Raw genomic sequence first — 23,616 nt, forward strand, 5'->3', positions numbered from 1 at the left:
TCTGCAATTACTTAACTCCTAATTCTCTGAGTCTTTAGCCAGACTACATGACTCTTTAAAGCAGTAGGGTAATATTTTTTCAAAATTTTGAGCTGAATTGTAACTATGGTTACAAAATTTATATGAAGAACAACACTATACAATGAGTGAAAGTAGATACCCAAATCCAGAGCTACTACTTTCTGTAATGTTTCCAATATAGAAATATCTTCACTGTCTTTAAGATAATGCCCTACTTAGCTGTTAATTAACACCAGTTACTTGATGGGCAAGACGATAATATGATTATCACATCAAACCAGGAATATTAACGAGTTCTCAATGAGATTATTTTAATTTCCCAGAAAATGCATGTAGTATGTAACTGTTACGCTGCTAGGAAATACGGAAATATGTCACAGAACCCAGAACCCATAATAATGATTATGGTATTATAACACTATATGCCATATTTCAGTCATTATTGTCATATCATTTTTGATTTATAGATTTATAGAGACACAACATTCCTTTTTTATATTGAAAATATTCAGAGATTCTACCAGAATCCCACTGAGTTGAAGAAATGAAGTAAAACTCATGAAATTAGTCGTACTAATACTATTCACCCTGACACAAGACGAATGATTATGTTATTTTTAGAGAGGTTATATTAATTTAATCCTATGAAACTGACTAGTGTTTCCTCAAGATATATTAACTCTTTGTGCTTGCTGTGCTTCAAGAGTGACAGTAACCATGTCTGTTTTATATGTGTCTCATTCAAACGCTAAAAGAATTCTATTGATAACTGATTTTGGGAATTTGTGTATTGAATGAAGGTGATGACACAATGACAGGAGATGGGGGAGAATATCTGAGACCTGAAGATCTGAAGGAACTAGGTGATGATTCCTTACCTAGTAGTCAGTTCTTAGATGGCATGAACTACCTGAGATATAGCCTGGAAGGAGGCCACTCTGACAGGTACCACTTTATGGACAATACAGGAATTTTCAGACTGCAATTATCTGTATTCTTTTTTTCTGAGCAGCTGCTCAAAATGCAGATGACTATTAGAGATGAAATAGATCTGTTTTATTTCTTACAAGGCATGAGGAAAAAAATATTCAGGAAGATATTTAAACTAAATATGCTTCATTAAGGAGAAAAATAAACTCTGCTGGAAAAGATGTTAGGAGTAACAATTGTAAAAGTCTATTTGTTCTTTTATAAGTTTCTGAGAGCTCTGCTTTTTAGGTATTGGATTATAAAAGAGCATTTTTCACCATAGAACAAAAGAAACATCTAAGGAGTACAATGTGTAATGAAGTTCTTGCATTGTAAATTCAAAAAATGTATTTGTCCTTTGCATTAGAAACACGCAGTTAAATACTAATCTCTTAAAACAAAGTGGTATAGGGATGTTAATTTCAGAACTCTGCAATCACACAGTATAAAAACAGACTAGTTTCTTCTTTATGTGTCAGTAAATGCCTTAATTTAAGAATTTAGACTTAATGCAGATTATCAAAAATATTCAGAACAGAGGATTTTAAAATAAAATTCCATCCTTTATTATTAAAAATGAAAGTACAACACTGACTTCATTGTATAAATAAAAAGAGGCTCATAAATGAAGATGTGATTGTGCAACCAGAAAAGCATTTATAACAATTACATGTTTAATAAATTGTAATAGGTTCTGTTGGATAAAAAAAATATAACATCTACCTAGTATTTTTTTAAAAAAAAGATGAGAATAACATGAATAATAAAATTTCACCTTGTCAATCTTCCTTCACATCAAGTAAGAAAATTACATCAAAGCAAATCATGGCACAGATGTTTAAAAGATGCTCCAGGTTGGAGAAGACTTTAGGGGGAAAAAAACTACTTAGGATAACCATTTTAAATACTTTTAGGCATATTAGTTAGAATCAGCTTCCCAGTGAAACACTGTGATTCTGCATGCACAGATGTGTGGAGACAGATCAAGTCAATATACAAAACAACTTTGTGAGTTTTACAAAAGATGCAGCTAGTTTAATAATTCTAGATTTGTTTATGCTACTGCATATTGTGAAGCATCTTGTTCAAATGTTTGTACAGTCCAAATATATTTATTTAAGCACTTTCACAGGCTCCTATATACAATGAATACATAAGAGGTAAGACAGTCTATGTCTTCCAGATATACTGGTATTGCACCTTTTAATTTCCAGTCAAGATTGGCTTCCCATAATTTCATATTAATCCTAGACAATCTGTGACCCATTGGATCATTGTTTCAGAGATACTAATTTACCTAAGTGACAAGAGGTAGGTTAAAAAAAACAACAGTGGAAGCTGGAATGACTTCTGATTTCCTGTCAACTTCCTCATTGACTTTTCTTGTGAGAAGTTGCCAGAGACTATGGAAAATAGTAATCATGTGACTATGGCTGAAGTGGCTAAACTTTTTCCAAATTTCAAGCCAATAGAGGATAATATTTGTAGCTCAGGATTGAAATGAGGGGCCATTGATACCCTGAGCTTGATTGTTTTTTTGCAGACATAGTTTTATTACCAAACTGTGTAACATCATCAGTGCTAATAGGGAGTGAGGGTTGCTCTCATTTTATATTCTAATGACTTGAGCCACTATAATATAAAATGAGGGCAAACCCCACTCTCTATTAACACTGATGATCTTACCTAGTTTGATAATGAAGCATCCACAAGAAAACAACCAAGCTTAGAAAGCCTCAAGACCTCCTCAAATGTCAACCCTACAAGTGTAATGGGCCCCGGATTTTAGATGCATTCTTTAAGTTGCTCATTTGAGGTTTATTAATTTAAAAAATGTTGTCCTGTAATGCATTGTTTCATGCAATTGAAGGTTACAGACCAAAGATTTTAGTAATAAATAGATATGTAGCCTCTACATGACAAATGGCCTTGCTTTAAAAATGGATCATTATTACAGAAAACAAAGCTAGTTCTCAAAGCCACTTGGTTTCTGCTATGGGACATTTCATACTTACCATCCATCTACACAACCACATTTCAAGAACTGTTTCATTTTATTCAGAGGATCTTTAAAAGTGTTCCATGTTTTTTTTTATTTCTATTTTCCTTCCTTTTTATGCTTTCAATAGTACTATGCCCAGGTAGGTATTATGAGGCCTGAAAGCAATGCTTTCTGTTCTCTCTCATGGCATCCATCATTCCCCACCCCCAAATTCCATTTTGCAAGCTTGCCAAGGAAAAGCTTTTTAGGGTTTTTGAAGTTTACAGGACAACTAAAATCTGTTCTGACTACAGATAGTAATTAGTTCAACCAAAGTTTTAATACACTCCATAATGACATCTAGAAAAGTGCTAATTGAAAATCAGCTTTAGAAAATGCCACAATGTGAATGCTTATTACTACTAGCTAAATTACTTCTTACAGGGGGAAGTGATAGGACTATACTATGATACTGTTCTTTCTGGCCATTTTCTGTTCCGATATTTTTACTTTTCTTAACTAAATGAAGTGTATAAAAATAGATTAAAAAATAATAGAATGAAGAGAAAGTATGTTTTGCTCTGTGTATGGAGGAATAGGAATGAATTCTTTGGAAAAACATTGATGACTGATGAAAAAAAAATCCTTGGGTCAGTGCAGGAGTAAATTATGTTCTTATTTTGTGCTGCCTCAAAGCTGGAAAGTCCATGGGTTGTAAAGAAGAAAGATATTGATAAAATATTAGTGAGTTTTGAAGAAGACAAAATAATAGAATGAAGGTTTTTCTGTCAGATCAAATTTACCTTAAGTATGACAGTAAAGGTAAAGATTCCCCTTGCACATATGTGCTAGTCATTCCCGACTCTAGGGGACGGTGCTCATCTGTGTTTCAAAGCCGAAGAGCCACACTGTCCGAAGACGTCTCCGTGGTCATGTGTCTGGGATGACTAAACGCCAAAGGCGCACAGAGCACTGTTACCTTCCCACCAAAAGTGGTCCCTTTTTTTTCTACTTGCATTTTTTACATGCTTTTGAACTGCTAGGTTGGCAGAAGCTGGGACAAGTAATGGGAGCTCACCCTGCTACGCGGCACTAGGGATTTGAACTGCTGAACTGCCAACCTTTTAGCAGTTTCTAAGTATGACAATAGTGCATTCTTAATTTTGTATCTAAAGAAGACGGCACTTTCTTTTTTTCTCCAAATTCATCACAAATTTCTACTATCTTTGTAGTAGCAAAATCCCTATTTTATACTAAGAATCCCTACATTTCCCATATTATAATATGTATCAAACAAATACTATGGGCTTTGTTTTACTACCACTATGTGCGAGGGAAACCACTAAAAGGTTTCCGTTGCACATATGTGTTAGTTGTTCCCGACTCTAGAGGACGGTGCTCATCTCCGTTTCAAAGCCGAAGAGCCAAGCTCACAATTTTAATTTTATAAAGTCCTTATGTGTAAATGCTTGTAACTTATTGGAACACATCATTAACAGAGAAGTAATGGATTTGGGCTATAAAATCTTTTCCAAACCATTTATGTTACTGCTTCTAGAATTTAGAGAAATATAAAAAATGGGTTCGAATTTGCTTATTTAAAGGGTAAATGTTATCACAGGCAATTTAACTGCCTATCAAAGTTTTATATATTTAGGAACAATGATCAGATATGGTTCACATCTTTCATTTTAAAGAAGAGCAGAAAGTCATGGGGACTCGTTAACTATATTAGGATCATAGCATGGGACAGAAAAAAATAATCCTTTCTCCCTACGATTTCTGACTGGAATTAGCCCACAGTGATGTAATAAGCCACACTATTACTCCTGTTTAATATTCTTTTGTTACAAAATAATATTTCAGAGAAAAAATGATGAATATAAGAGAATAATTACACTTTGCATTGGCTCTAGTCAGATTGTTTTCAAATTTGCCATTCTTAACTTATTTAGCTGGCTTTATTACATAAGGGGAAAATGTGATTTATGTTAGCAGCAGTTTCCCATATGCTGTCCAATATGCTGGAGTGAGAGATGAGGAAAGAAAAAAGAAAACTTGGTTCCATGAACATGAATTGTGTTCTGTTGTCTCTGAAATGAATCCACTTATTAAAATATAGTTCTGTTTAGTTTCGTTTAATCAAAATTAGAAGGATGATCATACGTATTACTGGCTGCAGAGTTGGCCAACTGATGCAGTATAAGAAATATTAAAATAGAAGCTTTATACGTATTTTCTACAATTTATGCGATATTTTGCTTTGTATGTAGCCCTGAAGAATTTGTATAGTTCAGCATGATGAAGTAGTAAATTGTGTTGCTTAGGTAATATTTTAATGCTTATCAGTATTTGAAACCTTATGTTCGCAATGATTTCAGGAAATTAGAAAAATGAGAATTATCATCTGGTCATTACTCCAATGGCAGAAATGTCAAAATTGATATCTGAAATACATATTCTATAATTATGTGAAAATCATAGAGGGCTTATTATATTTGTAGTTTGGTTTTGACAAAGCCTAGGGCAATAAGGCTCAGACTTTAGTTGTGTGTAAGTCACTTTTTTTTGCTTTGCATCTCTCATTGCTTCAGCAAATGGTTTTCTATAGTTTTGTCTGTGTGTGAGAGAGATAAGTAGTGGTTGTGGTTGCAAACTTTTAAATGCTGTTGGCATATAAAAGAAGAATCTTGCGCTGTAGTAACAACAGTTGGCTGGCTATTATCTATGTACCTTCCAGGGGATTCTGCCTACGTTTCTTCTAGAAAAATTCCCTCACATTTTGAAAGACAAATAATGGATTTTTCTATCAGGGAAAAAAAACATGTAGGACTGATTAGTCACACAGCATGCATGATGTATTCGTAAACAGAACATTGAACATGTTGTGGTTCTGTTCATTTGAATTGGAACAGAAAACCCAGAAACATAACAAACTCCAAGGAATAATGGAGGGTATATTAAAATAATTTCCCCTGGAAGTTACACTATTTGCTAATAGCATGCTTTTTTCACCCCTGTGCTTTTGCTCATAATACTATCTACACCACTCCATCGCAACTGCTGAAAATGTTGCCCAAATACCAATCTACCAGCCTGCGATCCTTCAGTTCAGACAGGTCCCGTACACTGAGCCATACCTCGTACTTGAGGGACAGCACTATGATCGATGACACTGTCATTATTCCAAGTCACCAGGTAAGGTGTCTCAGATTATTTTTCAGTTCTAATCAATATATAGCTTTGTAATAATCCTTGTTGTGCAGAAAGGGATTTGAAAAGGAGTATTAGAATAATATTAGATAGGAAATAATAGAATACTAGAATATTAAAAAACAAATTTACATTAAAATTGATACTTCTAAAAATGTTGACTTTTCTGAAGTCTTGTATACATTTACCTAGGAGTAAACTGCAAATAGTCATGAAAGGTATTGTATTGCAACTCTAAGCTTATTGTAATCACTCAATACAATTAATTTTTTTCCTAGTACTCTATCTCATGAGTTTTAATAATTTAAAATAATCTATATTTTATCCAAATGTAGAAACATTTTAATGGGTTGATTAGAGACATTGCAAAGAAAAAACATATTTCTCTGCTCTTCCAGATAGCTGCATTAACTAAAGAAGGTGAAAGAAATTCATATCGTTTAAGTTGGAGTCCTGATAATCTGGACAACATAACTCTCTCTGCTAGCCCTATTCATTCTGGGTAAGTAATCTATATTAATTTTTTCTTTGGATGTATTTTTTTATTAACTTATTTCATTAATGAAAAATAATAATAATCTTAAATCTTCAACCATACTTTGAATTTCAATCATATTTGTCATGACGTCATCCTTAAAAATGTTGAAAAGCCTTTCTTATCATAATGGCTTTATGGTTACAAAACATTATTTCTTATGATCATCCCATTTAAACCTGTTTGAAATGGATTTAAATCAATAATTTGAACAAGGCAGACATCAAACTTCTAAATATTTTTATTAATTTCTGAAATTACGTGGTATTGTTATTGTGTCAGATTATGTTTCACAATTTATAGAATTTTAGATAATGAAAATATTTAGAGTTAAATTGTCGATAGGAACGGTACAGTTTTATGCTAGCTAATAAATGGTATCCAGATTTATTGCTCTTTTGCTGTAATACTTGTGGATGTGATATTAATTATTCTACCAGGTTTGATCAGATCAATTTTTAAATTTAAATTTCAACACAAAGTACCATGAGACAATTCTTTAAGACAGGGGTTCTCAACCTCGGGGCTATGGCCTGGTACTGGCCTGCAGCCTGTTTGGAACTGAGCTGTGCAAGCAGTGTGCAAACCCATGCAGCTCCATTTGTGCAAGTGGCGGGTCATTGCAGTCACATGGAAAACTCCATTTGTGCAAGCAGCAGGCACTCGCGGCCGCACACGAAACTACATTTGTTTGAGCAGGGGACGCACCCACCCACCTATTGCTCAAATGGAGCTGCACACATGAGCGTGCATGCCCACTGCTTCCGTGGAACAATTCCTTCTCTGCAACTTGCCAGTCTGCAAAGCCAGAAAGGTTGGAGACCCTTGTTTTAAAACATCTTCATTCAAAAATAACAGTGAACTAAACTCAGTGGACTTGTACGATATAGGTTCTATCCAGTGGTGGGTTTCAAAAATTTTCGCTACTGGTTCGGTCAGCGTGGTTAAGGGGGGTATGTGACTGAATGGGCATGACCAATTTGACGTCACTCACGCCCATGCCCACTCAGTCACATAACTCCCCCACCTAGCCATGCCCACAGGAAAAGGTAGGAATATTTTTGGAATTTCCACCTATTTACCCCCGTTTTCCCTTTGCCAGTTGCTCCTGTTTCCCTCCTTTAGTGGCCCCGGCTCTAGCCTCGCTTCCTCCCCTACCACCGCCTCTTTGTTCGGGTTGCTTACCTTCCGTGGCAGCTGGTCCAGAGACCAGAAGGCAACCCGACTGGAGTTTTCGATGGCCCCCAGCCAGCTGCTGCTGCTGGAAAGCGGCTGGCAAAGAAGCCTCCTTCAGGCCGCCAAAAAGTACCAGAGATCACGGAAAAATCTTCGCTCATGCGCATCCCATTGGACTTGCAAAGCAATGGGATGCGCGTGCACAAAGAATATGGCAGCAACGAACATGGATGGGGCGAGTGGCCACCAGGGGACTGGTTCAGGGGTGTAGACCAGTTCAGCGACCTTGGCCAAATTTCCGTCACCCGTGCGAACCGGCTGAATACCATCTCTGGTTCCATCCTCTGAATATCTAGAAGCATCCTACATGTGATAAATGTTTCAGATATAAGCTTTTATTTGTCAAGAAAGTTATACCAATTAACTTCATCCATAGGATCCCTATTGTGCTTAGTAGCATTGTGTAGACATGGACAGGTGTCATGATAAGGTGAAGGGTCAGTGAAGCAAGGTGAATAGGAACAAAAAGGATAAGGTTAAAAATGTATGGTTCTAATTCAGCAGCTATTAAAAGTTCTTGAAACCAAACCAACTTTTTTTCACTTCAGCTGATAAAGTAACTTTACAATCCACATCTGTGTGGAGGTGAAACTGCTCGCTAATGAAGTGAAAATGAAACCCGTTCTTATTGGGGTTTAGTATAAGTATCATAATGCCAACTTTTAGAATGAGATTTAAACACAAAAAAAGTTAAAAGATATATTTTAAGCTAAAGTTTTTTAAAATAAAAAAAAACATGTTTATGAATAGTGTGTGATAAAGCATTTAATTTAATGGTAAGTTTTCACCAAATATTGGAGGTGGGGGATTGTGAGAAGCAAATATCCTCATGGCCTTTTAAACAGACTTGTAAGAAATCTTCATATTCACCTAAATATTGGAACCATTTGTGGGGCAAAACTCATTTACATTGTTTATATTACCAATTCCAAGTTGATATCTTGCACATTTTGTTAACAGCTACGCCCTTATAATCAATTTAAAACAAATGCCTGCTTTGAAATGACTGACAGCAAAGCTTAGGGGCAAAAGCATTACTGACATATGCTGAATGTGAACGGTTTCTTGGTTTTCTCTTAGAACAGCATGACAGTAGCCAGCCTTTCTACTAGCAAGTCTTTTCTATGCATATTTAGTGTTAACATACTGGAAAAGATAAATAGAAAATATTTTGAAGGATATGGAATAAGAAACATGAATATAAATTTAATGTATTCAAGTGATTTATGTATTCAATTAAAAATTCAATGCTGTCTTAAGTTAGTTATTTCTATGGGAGAAGAACATTTTTTAAAGTATTTAACCAGAATTCATATAGTATACTTTATACGTATATTAAAATTCATCATTAAAATGTATAAAATTAGTATATTATAGCTAGACTGGGATTGCTTCTACAGTATTGTCTTTCACTTTTTTGAATTGTAGTCTATAGTTTATAACAAGGTGTTTATGCATCAGCTTTGTCCATGTAATCTGTCCATATACATGAAAATATACGCACAGTCTATTATACAGATATTTCTGGTCAGTTCTTTCTTGCAAGAGGATTCTGGGCTGAGATTCTAATTCATTGTTTTGTAACAACATATACAACATAGACATATGGATCTATAATAGTTATTATAATAGTAAATTTCAAATAGTGTACACTTTTTTGAATATATTTAGTTGTAGAAAAATTAGCCCACCAATTACTTTCTTAGAAAATTTTCTAATTTTGATTAGTTGTTTTTTCTTTCTTTTTTCTTCTTTTTTTGGTGGGAGGTATATGGAGGGACCAGTACTTAAAATTGACAAATAATTAGAGTTGTTATTCTTAGCTGCCTGTCTTCCAAAAAGGATATTGGATCATTGCTAACAAGGTAAATGATATTTCTTGCTTTCACCTAATATAGTATCTTCACAAAGATTGATAAGAAACAGGACCTAGCAGTCAAGCTTTATAAAAAATATTAAATCCAATAAATTTACAAAGTAGTAAAGTATTTATAAAGTTTATAAAGTAGTAGTATTTATAAAGTAAAGTTTATAAAGTAGTAAAGTATTTATAAAGTTTCTAAAACTTTTTTTAAAGTTAGTCTTGTTAGATAAGTGAACAAAGTATATATGACATATTTGTTAATTTTAGATCAGCACCATGGAAAAAAGAAATGAAAATTTTGTTCCTCTTTTCTACGAACAGGAAAATCATATGTTGCAATAAACCTAGAATGAAAATGATCAGGGAAATAGTGACAGCATTTGAACTAAAAAAATTTGGAGAAAAAACACTTGGAAAACTAAATGCAAAATATTTTCAGATTATCATAACCTGAAAAGGAAGTGATATGTGTAATTAAATAATACCAGTGAGAAGATTTGGGGGTGGGGGGATTAATATTTAAAAAGGGATGTAAGATTGAAGATAATTTTTCTAAATTCACTTTCACTAATATCCACTAAATCGAGAAGTTGCAACATATATAGTTATCTTGTGGTGGCTTTAATTGAACTTAATTGATTAATTAATTAATTGAACTTACTCAAACTTTGAATTTTTAGCAGACACAGATAGAATTGTGCTATAAGTTATCTGTGCAGTCACTGTTAAGGTCTTTGCAATTTGCTGCTGCAAAGTTGTCCTTTGTTCTTTTTTTATAATTTGTTTTTTTTTAAATGCAGAACAACTTAGTAAGAAACGTCATGCTTAATTAAAACATTGTTGGCTTATCATATGGATGCAAATGATTATTGTCCAGCTGTATAATGGTGATATCATAAAAGCTCTATAACTATATACATACATACATAAATACATGCATGCATGCATGCCAGCAAAGTGGACTGAAACATGTCCACAATAAATACAGGTAGTCCTTGGACCACAATTGAGTCCAAAATTTCTGTTGCTAAGTGAGGCATTTGTTAAGTGAGTTTTGTTCCATTTTACAACCTTGCTTGCCACAGTTGTTAAGTGAATCACTGCAGATGTTAAGTTTAGTAACACAGTTGTTAAATGACTCTGGATTCCCCATTGACTTTGCTCGTCAAAAGGTTGCAAAGGGGGATTACATGACCCCAGGACATTGCAACTGTCATAAGTATGAGTCAATTGCCAAGCATCTGAACTTTGATCATGTTACCATGGAAATGCTGCAATGGTTGTAAGTGTGAAAAATGGTCACAAGTCACTTTTTTCAAGGCTATTATCAATTTGAATGGTCACTAAATGAACTGTTGTAAGTCAAAGACTACCTGTATGGCTAGGAAGCAGATTCTTGACATCTGTTGACTTTTTAGATTCTAGAACAGTCATAGGAAATGTTCCACATATGAAAGTGCTTTTAGATTATTTTAGGGGCAAGATTACCATTTAAGAGAGGTTACAAAGGAATGTATCTTTCATTTTAGCTACTGCATATGCTCTTCATACTGTATGCTTAATGTTTTCAACTTCTCCATTTGTAGATCGATATCTTTTCTGACTGATTTTATTTCATTTGTTCATTCATTCATTCATTCTTTTTTGTTTTGTTTTGCTAAATTATCTCTTCTGTTGCAGCCACTCCTCTCCATATTTTGACCATGAAAACAGCAGGTGAACTTATATATAATTTCATGTTAATGCTAACTTCCTTTTCCCTTCTTTCTTCTACCATCCATTTAATTTACTCACTTTAAGATGCTTCTACTTCCTTGATCTCATTCATTATTTAGTGTAGGAGATTGATCCCCTTATATTTACCATTTGATCTAAGGTTTTGTTTCATAGAATTGCAATACAATTATCGACTAATATTCATGTAGGAAGGACCAAAATGCACTCTTTTTAGTTTTTATGTCTCTACTGCACAAGAATTTTAATTTTAATTTTAGGTTCTATTTAATTGGGCCAAACTATGTTATAATAATAATTTTAATTAGCAATTTTATGATGTTTGTGTATCTATATTTTTCTTGACTGTACACCGCCTTGAGTCCTACGGGAGAAAGGCGGTATAGAAATATAATAAATAAATAACTAAATAACTAAATAAATAAATTGTGGCTACTGGAATTTGGCGATTTAAAGTAATTGACTTTGTTTTTAAAATATATTTCTTCTGAAACATTTCTGAAGGAACAAAATTAGACCTTCAGTTAAATATTCAGTCAATAAAAAGAAGTGATGTTCAAGTGTGTGGATTACACACTATCAGCCCTACTTTAGCTTTTCCAAAAGCTCTCACATGCATATGCCCATATCTAATATGTTTAGTAAAAACTTTAAAAATCTGATGTATGTAAAAATAAGTTTGACTATACATATTTATAAGCTGGAAATCCAGCTTTACTATTTGAATTATATTCAATTTTTTAAACTGCTCTCATTAGGTTTTAATTGGGCACTTTAATGGTCTTTTCATTTTGATGTTTCTTTAAATACAAAATACCCTGTTTGAAGATGATGATGATGATGATTATAAATGCTGAGGCCATTATTCAAACTTTAGTTATTCCACATTCTTGACTAACTGGTTGCTGCTCCTTCCTTTTTCCTGCCTGACATGGTCAATACAATACAATTCTGGAATGGGGTTATTGTGGAAATACTCCAAAAAAGATTGTCCTTTCCATCTTTATGGTGATAAGCATGTCTACTTGTCTGACTAACTATTGTACGTGAGCTTATTATGCATAGAGTGTTTTATTCCCATCTCCCCCAGTAAAAATACACGTCCACAGTTAATTGGCTATTGTTACCTTTGCATGAAAATCATATTTAGACATCTAAAGCATCTAGTTTATATTTATTAATATAAATCTTTTTTTATATTTTTACATATGTCCCATCCTCCTCAAATACCTTTTCTAAGCTGAATTGTGCAGAGTTTTATTCTTTCTTTTGATAGTCCTCCCAGAAAGTTATTTTGTGAAGCCATATTTTGTAGGTTTAAAATTGAAATTTCCTGGAACAATCTCAAATCATTGGTAGAATTTTTTTTTAATATTATTTTTTCTGCTTTATCCAAAAGTATACCATTTATGTAAAGTGTGTGTTTTTATCAGAATTATTCTGCCTAGAATAGTCTTATCATTTGACAAATGAAAATATGTACATCCATAGCTGGCTCTTGTATCTAGACTATGAGCCAGAAATCTGAAATTTAAGCATTTCTCTTGATCTAAGAGTATAGTTTTTAAGGGTGCTTGAATACTTGCTACAAAATTGTGGGGAGAGGGATATGTTTTCCCTTAGATTCTGAAGCGTCCTGCTGATTTATTGTTTTAGGATTTTAATAATATATTTGTATAGTATAAAAAAGGCCTTTTTGTCTCATGGCAAGAAAACGTTCTTCTAAAAAACAAAACACAAGGAGAGACACAGTGTTTTCTTCCAATAGCTATTGAATTGATCTATTTATGGCTAGTCTTTTCCAGACTTTGGATTTTATAAAATATTCTGCAATGACACAAATAATCTGAAAAAGGAAATGCACCAAAATGTCTGTCACTTTTTAGTGGATTTGTATAAGATTTGGTGTTTTCAAGCAGAATCTTGGGAAAATTTCAGATTTAACAAAATTTTGGAATCTATGAACATTATGTTATTTGCTGGGGGATCAGTGGAGTATAAAAGACGGGGGTAAATATTTGGGACAAGTGCGTCATTTATTTTCATCCTGTTCTTGTCATATAATATTTGTTAGGGTTATTCAGAAAGCTTTAAGAATTACTAAATCAAGGATTTATATGACTATATGCGATTTTGATATAGGCCTAGCACATACAGTTATATAACTTTGACTGTTAAGAAAAGATAAGAGTTATACATTTAAAAATAAACATGAAAATCCCAGGCAAATTTATTAGGAATTAAGTTTCATTCATCAAAATGGGACTTACTTCCAAGTCCAAAACACAATTCAAAACCCTTAATAAAAAATAAATAAATAAACTTTAGCTAACATATTATTTCCTTGTTGAAACCACCAGTGCATGCACTCTTCCATAACTTTGTGTTGCTTGTTCTCTGTGCAATTTTATACTACCAACTGTTTGTCTACAGTCCATTGCTCTTTAAACCTAGAAATAAAATGTCCTTCCTGAATCCTCCGACTGCATTTGGTAAGATCTAGAATTGGCAACTCCCCACTTTCCTTTGGGCAGGCTAACTCTTGTATATTTGATAATCATAAATTAGAAAGTGTGATTGACATTGTAGCTGTAAACATGGAGCATTGTAACTGCTAATGTTTTTTTTTTTACTGTTATTGAGGAACATCAATGCATTGGGGTAAAGACACAGAGGAGATATAGGAAAGTCTTTAGGATGCATGGCATGTTTCAAGATGGCAGATCATGGTTCTTCATCTTCATCCACATTGATTTGCTTATTTATATTTTGCATGTAATATTGACTTGGGAAAAATTCAAAACTTAGTAGATGCTTTAAAAGAAATAAATTCAGTATTTGTTTTTCATACAAAATATTTATATTACCTATTAGTTTTATCTTAAGGGACAGAATTTCAAGAAGATCCCAATGAAAAATGTGTAAACCACACATGGCTACATTTCCATACATTTTACAGTATATTTTGCTAGTTGTCAAATTCAGGTGTTATTCTTATTACATTTAAACATCAGATGACAAATAATAGGTGTGCATCAGGTGCCTTATATGAGCAGGAATTCCAACATCTTTATAACATCCTAGAGATTTTAGTCCTTGCAAGGATACAACTTTTACAAAAATTGACACTGAGAAAACTTCTTCCCATTTTCCATATTTTCTTTTTTGTTAATAATTGTATTCTGATATTAGCCTCAATTTTCTAAACAACATTATTAGCATAGGTTATAGAGCTGGATGTTACTCTGTTGTAGTATCCAGGACAACTTGTACAAATTAATCAACTGAGTTTTTGTTAGTATTATGCTAATTGGTTTGACTCCCTAAAAATAATAAAAATATTACTGATCTTTTTATCTGTGCAATTAATTAAAAGCTCTAACTACAGCTTAACCATAAGTACATAATATACATATTAATTTTGATCATTGAGAATGGTTAGTACACATATTTAAAATTTGTTGCTTCTGAAATATTTTTGTAACATGCATTATAACTCATTTTCATGCCTAATTTTTCTTCCCAATTTTCAGTTTTCTGGTCAGTTTTATGGTTGATGCTCGAGGTGGTGCTATGCGGGGTTGCAGACACAATGGGCTTCGAATCATTATTCCACCTCGGAAATGCACTGCTCCAACTCGAGTTACTTGCCGGTTGGTCAAACGCCATAGACTCGCCACAATGCCTCCCATGGTGGAAGGAGATGGTCTTGCCAGTCGCCTTATCGAGGTTGGGCCTTCTGGTGCTCAGTTTCTTGGGTAAGGATTTTCTTTTAATAATCCCAAATACTAATTAACAAGAAAATAATAATTTCACTTGAGCCAGTGTGGGGTGGCTTGGCATTTTAACAGTAGAAGTGAAAAGATTTGCAGTGCAAAGAAAGGATCTGATAATTCAATCAGCTTGTGTACCTTTTAATTTAAGGCAACAAGTCAGGTTTACTGCGCTTCCTGAAATCAACTGGTGTAAGCCATGCTGAGCTGTAAAAGATAACCCATTTTGTTATAATATACCATCAATTAATTACCTATTCTCTTTTAAGGTTAAATAAAAATAGCAGCAGAAATGTTGTCCATACAGATGTAATACCTGTTGAAAAATGCAACACAAGCTAATGTTCCCTGTACAAGGAACTTGTGTTCTCTCAGTAGGTATTTTGTCAGTAATTGAGACCTCCCGGGAAGCAGAAACCGGTGATTTTTCTGGGGCCAAGCAATAGAACCACTTCTCTGACTGCAATTTATCCTTATATTGCAAGGCCTCACAGAAAGATCAAACTTACTGCAAATGTTTCAGCAATTTTTGTTTTTGTTTTCCTTCTGTTTTTTTGTTTTTGCTGAAACTATCATTTTCAATACTTTTATTTTACCGACATTTTCCCTTATCAGTGGTGGCATCCAAAAGTGGATGATCAAAGGAAATTCCCCTCTGCTTAGAATGAAGGAATGGCTTCTGCTGGAAACCAAAGGATGAAGGCATAAAAGGAACAGCTTAAATCTGTTATGAAGCAAATTAGACATACCTAAGGCCATTAACCAAGTTTTAAGTCTGAGTTGTTTTCTAATAATAGAAGTTGGGGTTTTTAAAGGGAATCTGGTATGCATTATAGCTAGGCAAAGCATCAATCTCCTACCATCTTATTATTTTGTTATAGCTGTATTTTACCAAGGAAACGAGAATATCCCTAAATTTAATAAATAAGTAAGGGCAAATTTGTAGTGAAGGATTGCTGCTAGAATTTCAATGAAGCTCCATTCAAAACTACATACAGGTTTAAATAAAAAATGCACCAGATACAAATCAAGTGCCTATACACATCATATTTTAGGTTCTTATGTTAATTCCAGTATAAAAATGACCAAGATTATTTTATTTTCTCGGCCTTGTGAGGATTGCCTATGAAAACTGGCACACATTGAAAAGTTTTCATATAATTTCCTAAAGGCCACATCTTCTACCATGGCATTTTCCTGGGTGGTGTCCTGGCAGTGAAATCAGAGACACTGAACACTTCTAGCCAAACCAAATCTTGTTGCCATATTGTCATGCATTTTTTCATCAGTTCTGAGTGGCTCCCATTAATTTCAAGAAGTGATGCTAATGTATCATTGGACCTACTAATAAACTATAAGATTCTCTATTATGGGAGACTTATTTCGTAAATTGCTGTGATAAGAGGGTCATTTTCAAACAAACGGCAGAAACCTGTTCAGTGTAAGCCTAATTCCACTCTGAGCAGACAGTGGCACTGGGGTTCGGTTAAAAAAAAATAGTACATAAAGGTATTTTTTTTTATTTCTTTCTTTCACTGCTGCTTTGGATGTACTCAGTAAACTTCACCTGCCTACGGCTCCTCCCCCACTTAATGAGGGAGAAAGTTTGGTCAGCCGAATCCTACAGCTGGGGCCTCCAGGGACCAAATTTCTTGGGTAGGAGAGACTTAAAACAAATTGATGGATGCCGGCCTTCCCATTCTTCTCCTTCTGCAATATTATTTTTTATGTCATTGTGCCCATGACATTGTCCTTTCTATGATTTTATAGTATGTATTCCTAACCTTTAGTGGACCATTTCTAGCCCTTGTGATATGTGATTGTTGTTTTGGTGATATGTTTCTACTTTTTCTTAAAGTTCCTTGACCTCACCTTTGATTTAGCATGAGAAAATATTAGTTATAGAATGTACCAGTCACTTCTGCTGTTATGTGCTTGATGTCTGTAGCAAAGCAACCTGGACTGAAAGCAAAGGAATCTGTTGGATTATTACTATCATTATTTTGCTACTATAGTCCCCAGTATGATACATATCTTATATACTGGATATAACATAACATTTAGCATGATCAATAAATATGGCTGTACATAATGCAAATCTTCTGGTGAAATTATTAATATAACAATGTATTTACAGAGTTTACAAAAAGTAGAAAGCATATTTTAAGACAGTGAATTAGAAATATGCATAATAAACATTTTTTAAATGTTGCATTTATAAAATAATCTGAAATGAATTATTTCAATATATTCACCATATTAAAAAAAAGTTTCGAAAATGTCAGTTAAAATAAAGAGCCAATTAAAATCAATGCAAATGAAGCACAAAGTTATCCTGTTACTTAAAGTGGTTTCTTTTATCCTCTACAGGTAGTTCTCGTCTTACAACCATTTGTATAGTGACCGTTTGAAGTTACAACAGCACTGAAAAAAGTTTGTCACACTTATGACAGTTGCAGCATCCCCAAGGTCACGTGATCAAAATTCAGATGCTTGGCAACTGGTTCATATTTATGATGGTTGCAGTGTCCTGGGGTCATGTGATCACCCTTTGCGACCTTCTGACAAGCAAAGTCAATGGGGAAGCCAGATTCTTTTAACAACCATGTTACTAATTTAACCACTGTGACAAGAAAGGTTGTAAAATGGAACAAAATTCACTTAACAATTGTCTCGCTTTAGCAACAGAAATTTTGGGCTCAATTTTGGTCATAAGTTGAGGACTACCTGTATTATAAAACATATTTTTTCTTTAACATTTACACACACAGTACGTACGTTATAAGGATTCCTGCATACAATTCCCTACTTCAAAATAACTTTCAATTTTATGGATTTTATCAGTGTTTAAAAACAAAATAAATATTCGTATCTGTGTCTTTGGCAAGGTTCTATTTATATAGAATAAAACTAGACACTCACTGATCATAATCCTTAGCTACAGTATGAAGATCCTATTAGTTTTTTCTTCACAATCATAGCAAGGAATAACAAAGAAGCTGGCAGAGTTCCAGGTCTTTTTGTTACAGGCTTTAAACAAAACTATCTGTCTGTTTCTCTATTGTCACAATCTTTTAACGCGATGTGTTGCTGTAATAGGCCTGTGATTGTTGAAATCCCTCACTTTGCGGCATTACGTGGTAAAGAAAGAGAGCTGGTGATTTTGCGCAGTGAGAATGGGGACAACTGGAAAGAACATTTCTGTGAATTTACGGAAGATGAGTTGAATGAAATACTAAATGGAATGGATGAAGGTACATGTTTTTATAAACAAGATCTTAAAGCTACAATAAAAAGAAATCAAAGTAGCAATCCTAGCTGGAAGGAATAACAATTCTAATTTGCCATATAGTTACTGTCAATTACTTATACACTCAAAATAATGAGAATAGTTATATAGTAGAAAGTTAATAGATTTTCAGAAAGAGAGCAAAATGCAATATAAAACAAATTCCAATAATGAAGTTCCTTATCTAGTAAAACTCTCATGTCTGTTACCTTTAATTGGATGAAACGGTGCATCATGGAACAAAACTTTTTCAAACAAATTATCTCTAATGAGCTAACTTACATCCAAATTCTGGGACTCCGGACTCCTGTGAAATTGAAATTTGGCAAATTTTATATTTAAAAATCATATAAAGCATTTATGTTCAACATGGGAAGATACACCTCTGACTATTTTACTAAATTTTTAAGTATTTTTCAAATATATTAGGAGCTCTGCCATTGTTGACTACATTAAGAATCTGAAGAGGAAATGTCTCTGAAACGATGACCCAATGGGGCACAGGTTGTCTAGTGACCTATAAATGCATATAAATGTAGCTTTCTACTCTATATAATCTTACTTCTTGGGGATGATCTTGATTTCCCAGTCCAGAGATATCCTAGTAGTTTCCAATTTTAGTATTCATAAGATCTGTTCCTGTTTGCTTTATGAAATCAGCTAGGTGCAGAGTGCTGAAGTCTAATTGCCTGTAAATGGAGCATGGAACTTGGAGCGTTTATCCATTATAAATTGGAATTTAGGAGTGACATGGATTGTGTGTACTATGGATAATTTAGTTAACATATTTAAACTAGTATTTTATATAAAACTATTTTGATAAAATTTGCACAATGTAAAAGCAAACATGAAATCTGTGATGAAATTCATATTGTATACCATACCAAGCTCCTCTAAACATATTACATAGTATCAATGAAAATTCTCAGTAATCCAGGTAGAATTGTTTGAAGGTTGGGTCATTGTATCTGGACTAATTCTTGTTGTTAGTTTGAGAGGTTTTGTTGCTCATCCAAGCAGCTTCATCAGTCAGCAAGTCAGTTAGGCAGAGAGTCGTTGGAATGTACCAACTCCTGCCTCAGGGGTTTCCTTCCCAAAGGGCATTGCAATATGTCGATGAATATTCTTAGTAATTCTGATAGAGTTGTTTGATGGTTGTGTCATTGCAACTTGTCTAATTTTTGTTCTTAGTTAGAGAAATTTTGCTCTCATTATGTGGTGGTTGGTATGCATCAGTACAGACCCAGTAATAGACCCAATATGATCTTGAATATATGAATGAGATAATCCATAATCAGCTTTTAAATGGAACTGTTGCAACTGTGTGTAAGCAGCAATTAATGAATTGTTCTGTTGATGAGAAATTCAGAAGCTGAATCTACCCAGAGCAAATTTTAAGAAAGTTATTCTGGCTTCACCTTTTAGGATTAGAAGCACAGTTAGCAAAAAGGCATGTAAATGTATATTAGGACTATGCAAGCTTTGAAAATTTTGTTGAAAAGGCAGTTTGACCTCAGAAGAATACAGCATTTTTCTGATGTTTATTATAATGAACATATTTGTCTAGCTTCTGTGTGATCCTGAAAAGAAAAAAAAAATGGCCGTTGTAAGATGGTGTTACTTTTAATGAAGTGCTTTCAAACAGCTATAACTTTTTTAGGGTATCATAGAAGCTTGAACAGAAATTAAGTTACCTGAAGGAGGTCTCATTCATTTTAAAATAATTTTTGAAGTATTAAGAGATCCATATATTAAGACAGGGGTGGGAAATGATGACCCCTTTATGACTTGTGTACTTCAACTCCCAGAATTCTTGAGCTTAGCTGGCTCAGGAATTCTGGGAGTTGAAGTCTAAAAGTCATAAAAGGACCATTGTTCCCCACCCCTGTATTAAGAGTATGAATGTAAAGTCTTTCTTTTAACAATTCCAGTGTTTACTATTTGAAGTAATGTTTGCTCTTTTCACCCAGTGCTTGACACCCCAGAAGAACTAGAGAAGAAGCGTATTTGCCGTATTATCACCCGAGACTTCCCACAGTACTTTGCAGTGGTATCTCGGATTAAACAAGACAGTAATCTCATTGGACCTGAGGGTGGTGTACTAAGCAGTACTGTAGTACCACAAGTGCAAGCAGTCTTTCCAGAGGGAGCATTAACTAAGAGAATTCGTGTTGGCCTTCAGGTATGAGAAAACAAATCAAAATATTATAATCCTTGAAGCCAACATTTCTGTTGAGGATAAGAGGAGTTTCCTGTAATTCTATTTCATTATCATTCCTCTATGGTATTTTTTTTCTTTTTGCCCAGTGTTTTATGTCTCCTGAATTCCAGTTCCACTGGGGGAAACTGGCACTGTTATAATTTGTAAAGTATTAACTAAGTTATATATTCAAAATTTGTAGCAAATGTTTGAATAAAATTTCTCCATAATTGTATCTAAAACTGATATGGATTCAAAACATTTATTTAAATAAAGAGTCCTCTTTAAGAGGCACATTAAAATGGTTCTTATCAGATTTGTTGTTTGTTTGTTTGTTGATTGATTGATCGAATTTATATGGCCACCCACTCAAGTTTCAGTGACTCTAGGCAGTTTACAAGAAATAAAATAAAAAAATCAATATAAAAAGAGTTAAAGCAATAACTGCCCACCTCACAGCAACAACAAGGAATCAAATAAGTTACTTCTTGGGCTCCATCCCACTCTGAGTTCCCAAGGTCTGTTGGCAAAATCAAGTCTTCAAGACCTTGCGAAAAAGTGTTATGTTTGACACTTCCTTTCCCCCCATAGCACACAAACATTAAACAATCATCTAGATTTTATAGCCAAGATGTACAATATATCTTGTTATATTCCCTTGTTGTATAAGGGGAAAAAATGTTATTTTGAGTTTACAACAGATGTTTAAAACTAATGGCCATATATATAATGTATGTGCATGAGTAATGTATAAAAGCTATGTGTCTCCTTTTTAAAACATTTAGGCTACTTACTGGCCCACTTTTCATGGGTTGAGTCTCATTAAACTTACTAAGATTCCTGACTGTAGGATTGAATTATGAGCAATAACTTAGGTTCATTTTCCCCAGTTTTGTCCTTTATCAAACTTATGATCAACTTGCCATAAGTCTAATTTAATTCACAAATAATCCAAAAGCATTAAACTTTTCACTGGAAAAATTCTATATACAAAATATAAAAGGACTTCGTTATAATTTTATAATTTTCAGTTATTAATATAAGAACATTAAGATATTCAGTTTGTACTTATCTAATGGCTAGAGATAAGTAAATTTATCCCATCATAATTCAAATGGATTGAAAGCTTTGTCAGAGAATTGTCATAGTTCTCTTTTCTTGATAATTCTGTGAAATCATAATACCTCAGAGTTTTGGTAAATGGTAATTCCTAGCAGTGACCTCATGACCAACAAGTAAGGGAGAGGGTATCAACAGAAGACATCAGTTAGCAGCAAATCAGGGGAAATTGTCCCCACATAGGACAAAGTATATTATTGTAGTTAAGCATTATTCAAGTAATTTTAATTAAGATACATTTTGTTTTCTCCATATGTTTCAATAGGCCCAACCTATGCACAGTGAACTTATAAAGAAAATTTTAGGCAACAAAGCCACATTCAGTCCTATTGTCACACTGGAACCTAGGCGAAGAAAATTCCATAAGCCAATAACTATGACCATTCCTGTTCCCAAAGCTTCCAGTGATATGATGATAAATGGTTATGGAGGTGAGACTCCTACTCTAAGACTACTATGCAGTATAACAGGTAAGCTCTCATATCTCTCTGCAATTTCATACATGATACTGAAATAAAATATTGGTGGTTTAAGTCATTAAAATTTTCACTAAAGCCCTGTTACAAAATTATGTAAATTAACCTCCATAGATCATAATTTAAGAGCATTGGTTTACACAGTGAAAATACACAGTCTAACCAAACAATGAATACTGTCATTAAAATAATCAACTAATTGCCATTTTAACTATACTTTATTCTAAAAATATGCTCGGTGACTAGAATAGGTAGTTTAAGAATGGGAGATGTCCAATGGAAAGAGTCGTTGATAATGTTATTGTGAAATAGAGTTGTGGGGAAAAAATAGCTTTTAAGCATTACGGATACTAGCCAATATTTAGTTATAACATGAATACATGAATATGTTTAATTGGTTTTGTTTTATTAGCCGAATAATTTATTTGCCTTGTAAAACAAAGGACAGACCTATTTTTAAATTGTCAGAATATAAGTATATTGATGAATTATAAGATTTAAGAAGAGATTGGGCATTCATTTTTCTGAAAAGGTATAGGGTCTCCTGCTTGAGCAGGGGTTGGTCTAGAAGACCTCCCAGGTCCCTTCCAACTCTGTTATTCTGTTCTGTTAGAAGAATGTCCCTGTTGGATCAGGTCAAGAGGCATCTTTGTCCAGCATTGTTTTCAACCCCACAGGTTTTTTTGAAGAGTTGACAAGGAGCAAAGATGGTGACACACTGTATATTCTCTTACTGTAATTCCCCTCAACAAGTTTTTGGCAGTGGTATTTATTATGTGGAAATTTCTGTTGTTCTGAGATTTCTCAATGACAATTTTAAAAAATCAGTGTTATATCTGCATCACCTCATTGTGAAAATTATTCTAAAATATAATCATTACCTTTCTTCTTGCCCGTCAAAGTCTTTGAATATAGAGCTTTGAAATATACAACAAACTGTTTTTTTTATCAATTCTAATTCACTTAAACAAAAAAGAAAGTTTTTGTCTTTCAAAGGAGAAGAGAATATTGGGAAAATAAAGTTGCTGTTGGTTTTTGTTTAGTAACAAAGAGGAGATAAATATTTTCTGTTTGTTCTACAATCATCTGGCCAGCAAGTTGTGGTACAGTCTCCTTAACTTCTCATGCCTGAATTAAATCTCAGAGAAATAATAATGAGGAAATTGTCTCATCAGGAGTGTTCCAATTAGGTAGTGTGGGTGAGAA

At 33.7% G+C, this 23,616-nt stretch overlaps 1 protein-coding gene and 1 long non-coding RNA gene across 32 annotated transcripts in view; one reads left to right on the forward strand and one right to left on the reverse strand.

Annotated features, from left to right (window-relative positions):
• The window catches only part of ANK2 (ankyrin 2), a 286,613-nt gene that overhangs the window by 218,331 nt on the left and 44,666 nt on the right, over positions 1 to 23,616 (forward strand). For 8 of the 30 annotated variants that reach the window (XM_087874462.1, XM_087874465.1, XM_087874461.1 and 5 more), the window contains 7 exons: positions 822 to 966; positions 6,067 to 6,169; positions 6,583 to 6,686; positions 15,087 to 15,311; positions 18,426 to 18,580; positions 20,586 to 20,797; positions 22,200 to 22,404. In XM_087874462.1, the coding sequence (XP_087730588.1) occupies positions 822 to 966; positions 6,067 to 6,169; positions 6,583 to 6,686; positions 15,087 to 15,311; positions 18,426 to 18,580; positions 20,586 to 20,797; positions 22,200 to 22,404 (1,149 nt within the window). Of the gene's footprint in view, positions 1 to 821; positions 967 to 3,119; positions 3,132 to 6,066; positions 6,170 to 6,582; positions 6,687 to 9,778; positions 9,821 to 11,499; positions 11,536 to 15,086; positions 15,312 to 16,883; positions 16,983 to 18,425; positions 18,581 to 20,585; positions 20,798 to 22,199; positions 22,405 to 23,616 lie in introns of all 30 variants that reach the window. The other 22 variants (XM_087874452.1, XM_087874451.1, XM_087874450.1 and 19 more) reach the window with 8 other exon arrangements.
• Positions 13,571 to 19,673, reverse strand: LOC117679959 (uncharacterized). 2 transcript variants are annotated; one of them, XR_015729046.1, is made up of 5 exons: positions 19,500 to 19,673; positions 18,825 to 18,922; positions 17,199 to 17,288; positions 15,465 to 15,533; positions 13,571 to 15,341 (listed from the first exon to the last, which is right to left on the reverse strand). It is a non-coding gene; the product is annotated as an uncharacterized LOC117679959 (long non-coding RNA). The 2 variants fall into 2 exon arrangements; XR_015729047.1 differs by lacking the exons at positions 17,199 to 17,288; positions 19,500 to 19,673 and having other exon boundaries at positions 15,260 to 15,341; positions 18,825 to 18,914.

This window comes from Pantherophis guttatus, chromosome 8, assembly GCF_059756535.1.
Source record: "Pantherophis guttatus breed Tessera chromosome 8, ASM5975653v1, whole genome shotgun sequence".
Classification (NCBI taxonomy): Eukaryota; Metazoa; Chordata; class Lepidosauria; order Squamata; family Colubridae; genus Pantherophis; species Pantherophis guttatus.